Source organism: Planococcus citri, chromosome 3 (assembly GCF_950023065.1).
Source record: "Planococcus citri chromosome 3, ihPlaCitr1.1, whole genome shotgun sequence".
NCBI classification, from domain to species: Eukaryota; Metazoa; Arthropoda; class Insecta; order Hemiptera; family Pseudococcidae; genus Planococcus; species Planococcus citri.
Window position 1 is genome coordinate 57,314,671 of NC_088679.1, and position 6,000 is coordinate 57,320,670.

Genomic DNA, 6,000 nt, shown 5'->3' on the forward strand with positions numbered 1-6,000 from the left:
ATTGACAAATCATAACAATCCTGAAAATTGACTCAATCTGATGCTTTCTGAGTCCAATGGTTTCCATTTCAAAACATTTTATCTGTTGGTTTTGGGATAGAACATGGAAAAGCGCATCATAAAATCATCAGACAGGGAGTGGAAAAAGGAAACCTGTAGTCGCAAATAGACAGTTTTTATTCTATACTGAAGAAAAAACTGTTTTGATGAGGCTCAGAGTAGGGTTTGCGATACGAGTTTCATTTCAAAAAACGTTATCTAGTGGTTTTGAGATAAAACATGAAAAAATGCATTGGAAAATCACCAGACAGCGTGTGCAAAAAAGGAACTTGTGGTCACAAATAGAGTTGTTATCCTACACAGATGAGTTTTCTATTAGGATTAGGCGTAAATTCTCAAAAAATCCTAAAAGGAGTCTTTCCATTTCAAAAAGTTTTATCTGGTGGTTTTTGGATAAAACATGAAACATTTGACCAAAATATCACCAGATAGGGTGTGCAAAAAGGGAAACTGTAGTCGCAAATAGACAGTTTTTATTGTACACTGATGACATTACCATTTTGATAAGGTTCAGATTTGCAGAAAATGCCAAAGAGTAGGGTTTGCGATTTGGGTTTCATTTTAAAAAATTTCATCTGGTGGTTTTGGGATAAAACATGAAAAAATGCACTGAAAAATCACCAGATAGGGTGTTGAATATTGACAGGTTATATTCCACTTTGATGAGTTTTCTATTTGGCTTAGTCGAAAATCTCAAACTTCTACTCGCTGACATTCGCGATGTGGTTTCAATTTTAATGAATTTTATCTGATTATTTTGTGATGCAACATGACGAAATGCATCAGAAAATCACCAGACAGGGTGTGCAAAAGAGAAGCTAGTATTCGGATATAGGCATTGTTTTATTCCACAATGATAAGGTTTTTATTTGGCTAAGTCGAAAATCTCATAAAATGCTACTGACAGAGATTTGCGATGCGGTTTCCAATTTTGTAATTGTTATCTGATGGTTTTGAGATGCAACATGACAAAATGGGTTAGAAAATCACCAGATGGGGTGTGCATAACTCAAACTGTAGTCGTATACCGACGATTTGTAAATTGATTATGTTTCTTGTAATCGATGTTTTTATGGATCTACTGTGTTGATTTGCGACTGGCTTATGCCTTCTATTTGGTGTCTGAAAATTGTATTCGAACAACTGCAAGATGTTGAACTCAGAAAGCACCAGATTGAGTCAATTTTCAGGATTGTTTTGATTTGTCAATTAAAATTTCAATTTTTTTAAATGTTGGATATGCGATGCGATTTTTCAACTTTATGAAAAAAGCTCTCTTGGTGACATAAATTCTTATTTTTAATATTCATTTTTCACCAGACTGTGATTTCTGGTCCTTTGGATATTGGTAACTTTAGGAAATGCGGCTTGACCTTTTTTTCAATTTTTAATTTTTTTTCCTTCCTTAAAATTTATTAGGTTCATATTTTTAATGTGTCTGTTGGTTTCTATTTTTAGTTTCTGGAACTTAATAATTTACAATGTTTTTTTCATTCCTTCACTCATTTTTCCAATCGAATATGAACATAACTGTTTTTTCAAATTTCTGCATTTGCGATTGGAATTTTATTGTTTTTGATAATTTTTTTTCTGTTTTGTAACATCGGAAGCATGCCTTGTGACAAAATCACCAGATTTATAATTTGCGTCCCCGGGAACCTCTTCGACCTCGAAAGGGTTAAAGATTCGTCCGCATGGAAATTCAAAGAAACGACTATTGAATATTACTTGTGCCACCGTTGCTATGAACCAAAATCTGACGAAGAATCCTGTGGTTCGACTGCTACTGTCGATGATTTCTAAAATATACGACATACGTGCTCGTGCCCTTGGAAGTGGCTGCAGACGGTGATATCTCGTCGTCAGAATGAATTTTACACTTGAATGTAACAACGTGGTAAGTACCTTATTTTCAACTTCATTCTAAATACCTACATTTAGATACCATTTCAATTTTCAAATCGAAAAATTACAACAAACAAGAACAAAAAGTGACTTAAAAAACCTTCAGGAGATGAGAGGCTTCCAGGAACTGTGTCGGCTGACAATAAGGATTCCAGTTTTCTTGTACGTCGTATAGATTTCTAGATTTTTATACTCAGCTAGGCTCATTTTTCATTTTCAAAACAATTATCATTTCATCTTTGATCAGATCTCATCGTACATTCGTTTGAAAAAACTCATATTTATACTTCCAAACGATGTTTCTAATTACTTATTACAATATAACAATACCTACTAACAAGGACTGTATCCTGTATCCAACCGGCAGAAACATTTTTGAATTGCGCAAAGCTAGATCTCAAGACCATGCGTCATTCGCAATGTTCGCTATTTATATTTTACCAGCCCGAAAAATTATATAATATAAATAAAACCATTTTCAACTTATTCATTTCATTATTAAATTTTTTTCATTAATTACTTTAATAAATAAGTATAATTCCTAATTTTTTTATATTTCTACTAATATTATTTTTACTTTAAATTTTTCTTTTTGATTTATTAAAAAAAATTTTATTTTCAATATAGATAAGTATAATATTTAGGGCTAGGATTTATATGCGCTTAAAAATCGATTATATGCGCTTTAAAAATGCGCTAAAAATGACGAAAATATGCGAATATATGCGCTAAAGTGATGAAAATATGCGAGTATATGCGCTATAAAAGTGCAGCATGTCGTATATCAAAATAAAGGTATTTTCAAACTGTAGCTGAAATTGCAGTTTATAAACAAAAAAAATACACGCATTCAGATTTATTTCATAAAACAGCACTTTCTTTTCACAAATGCAAATATCAAACATTGGATTAACATCCGATTATCAAATGTTCTTGTCAATTAAAAAACGATTTCCGGTAGTCTCTGAACACACTTCTCAATAATTTTCTTTTTACAAATCTAAATAACTCAAACATTCGTGTAACATCCGATGATCAAATGCTCTTTAAGATTCTCAATTAAAAACGATTTCCGGTTATCTCTGAGCACACTTTTCAATGTGCTAAATGAGCGTTCTACATCCACGGAAACTACAGGTGCAAATCTAAAAGAGGCCAGTTCAGTTGGCGACATATCTGTAAATGGTAACTGATCCAATAACGAGGGATCATTTCTGGAAAGTTTCACTATTTTTGGCAAATCACGATTCTTATTCAATACCGACAGGGCTTTTTCGGCGATCACTTGATGAGGTGAATTACACAGCATATCTATGGCATCTTGCCACAATTCCAGCGACCTGACTAATGGCTGACCTTTCGTTTCCAGTTGAGTAATAGTATCAGCGATTCCAGCATAATACTGTTGGATTTCAGTAATATCCATCGTCAATTTCGCTCTCTTTTTTTCAAGTAACGTCTGTACTTCTCTAACGGCAGACGAGTCATCGTCATTCAAAGACAGTACGAATTGAGCAATTTTATTCAAATTGTCAGCATAATACGAAACAGTAGTAAGCCAGGTACCCCATCTTGTTAATACAGGCTTTGGTGGTAAGGATAGATCAGGAAATTGTTCCTTGAAAGCTGTAACTCTTGCAGGTGCTTTTAAAAAGATTTTCTTCATCGATCCTATAAATTTATCGACCACTTTGTACTTAGTACGAACAGCTTCTGCAATTCTATGTAGTCCATGGGCTAAGCAAGTTATATGCGACATCCGATGATAAAAAGTCTTGAGAGTTTTGCCTGCTTTTACCATATATGGAGCAGCATCCGAAATAAACAACAGTACTTTGGAATGATCGACACTTCGAGGCCACAGAAGACTCATACTATCGTTGAATAAGGCTGCAATGGTCTGAAAATTTGCCTTTTGTAACTGTACTACATTTAACAACAACGGTCGACCTGATTCAGTGCCATTTAACTTTCCAATAATCACGTTTGCAATATATCTGGGAAATTAAATTGTCATTTTATGATTTTTATGCACACAAAAATTTATCGTTTGATCTACAAAAACTCAACTCACCTTCCCATCGAATCAGTAGTCTCATCAATCGAAACCCATATATTACTATCTCCTATCTCCTGTCTAATACACTCCATTGTTGCCTCGAAAGTTTCATTCAAATAATTTTTACGAATCGTTGATTGATCTGGGAGCTTACGTCCACAGTATTTTTCCCAGCACTCTCGTAATACCGGATGATTTAACTTATAAATAGGAATATCTGCCGCAACAAACGCCTATGTTTAAAAGTGAAAAATGCAACATTTCAGAATACACTTGATAAAAAGTAAAAACCCAACAATGAATTTGTGAACGAACTCGTATTCTTACTTGACATATATCTAAAGAGAAAGTATCTTTTTCGAAGTTCAATTTTTGTTGACTATTGTACAATTCGATTGCATTTTTATGCTTTGGCGTGCCCAAATGCTGCACAGTTATAAATCGTCTTACTTCGGAGTCTGAATCCATACCAAGGCGAACGCCACAACAAAGACACGAAAGCGTGTTATTTTCATACTCTAAAGAGTCTTCTTTAAACTCCACCGCAAGTGCGCGTAATTTTCCCGACGTTGATTTTTTAGATCTTCCCATGATGATGAGAGGAGATGGGGGAACGCAATGTTTGAAGAATAAAATGGTTAAAAAACTACCACCTGCGGTGTAACAGCTCAGGTAAAGGTACGAGTAAATGAAGACGCGAAATCGAAAACCAGGTGAAAATGGTACAGATAACAGCCATCTGTTGATATCACTTCACCTTCACAGAGAAAACGTTGAGAAGGAGAACGCAGTAGTACACGACAACCGCCCGAACGTATCAAAATTCAAACACTGGTCAGGTCACAGATAAAAATTAAACCATGTTTTTATTTTTTCAATTTTTTTTTTCAACTTTGAAAAATCGATGATTTTTTTTTTAATTTTGCGTTTTTTAAATCAATTTTTGTGTTTTTTTCCGAAATATGCGCTAACAACTCAGAATATGCGATGAATATGCGCTATAACAGCATTTTTTGATGAAAATATGCGAATATATGCATTTATACCCAAAATATGCGGAAATATGCGCTAAAAAATTTCACCATTCGTCTCAGAAATGTATGAATCGCAAAAGAAACAGTGATATGCGGTATCTAGTACAGCCAAAACAGATATGCATTTGCATATAAATCCTAGCCCTAATAATATTCAATTTCCTACATTTTTCAACTGTTTCCCGAATTGAAATCAAAACTTCACAATATGTAAATGTACATTACGTAAATATACGTAAATAATTCTCAAGCAATTTTTTTTTTTCGATTTTCAGACAATTACAAACATGACGGTAAATCCTGCACCGAGTCCAAATCAGGAACAAAGAATCGGACAAGAATTGCGTGTTTTTGTGAGACGTTTGTTTCATTATATAATTCATCTTACTCCTCACTCCATCACAAATGAAATACGAGCTAAAATGTGAAAAATTAACTCCAATAGATAGAGCCATGTTTGTGACAGAATTTGAATCGCTGGTGAGTATTAAAATCAATTGAATTATTCATTTAATTTTTACCTGAATGAATTCAATTTTACATCAAAGCCAATTCAAATGGACAGTTTGTAAATAGTGAATTTAATTATAGGAAAATACGGAACGATGAAAAGTATTACTACACGCCTCCATCCTCCTAATTGTGATAGGTACGAGTACTCTACTAATTTTATTGTTTGCTTGATTTAACGTTATTGCAGAAATCGCAAAAAAAAAGTAAATGTAGAAGTAAAAAAATTAAATGAAATGGTACCTTGAAAATAGGCTAAAACCATATCGAAAATTTGATAAAATATGAACCTACAATAATAATTTTAAAATTGCGTGTTATTATTGATTTGGTTATGCTTATGGAATATTTCAAGCCATGTTATTTAGAAATTCACAAAGTGAAGAAGTATTTAATTATTTTTGGTGTTGAAAAATTACTGAAACTTGGCCG

The 6,000-nt window shown here is 33.4% G+C and overlaps 1 protein-coding gene across 1 annotated transcript; it reads right to left on the reverse strand.

The window, feature by feature from the left end:
- Positions 1-2,806: 2,806 nt before the first annotated feature.
- Positions 2,807-5,296, reverse strand: LOC135841405 (uncharacterized). The gene is made up of 3 exons (XM_065358344.1): positions 4,352-5,296; positions 4,040-4,257; positions 2,807-3,962 (listed from the first exon to the last, which is right to left on the reverse strand). Exons 1-3 carry the CDS (start codon positions 4,613-4,615, stop codon positions 2,975-2,977), a joined length of 1,470 nt encoding a protein of 489 aa, XP_065214416.1. The 5' UTR covers positions 4,616-5,296; the 3' UTR covers positions 2,807-2,974.
- Between the last annotated feature and the right edge of the window lie 704 nt (positions 5,297-6,000).

What these genes read in the sequence shown, in the direction of transcription:
- LOC135841405 (XM_065358344.1), bottom strand. Translation starts at nt 4,615, where the DNA reads ATGGGAAGATCTAAAAAATCAACGTCGGGAAAATTACGCGCACTTGCG. An exon ending in TCTCTTTAGATATATGTCAA is followed by an intron (nt 4,258 to 4,351) that starts GTAAGAATACGA and finishes TTTTAAACATAG; the next exon opens with GCGTTTGTTGCGGCAGATAT. An exon ending in ACTACTGATTCGATGGGAAG is followed by an intron (nt 3,963 to 4,039) that starts GTGAGTTGAGTT and finishes TTAATTTCCCAG; the next exon opens with ATATATTGCAAACGTGATTA.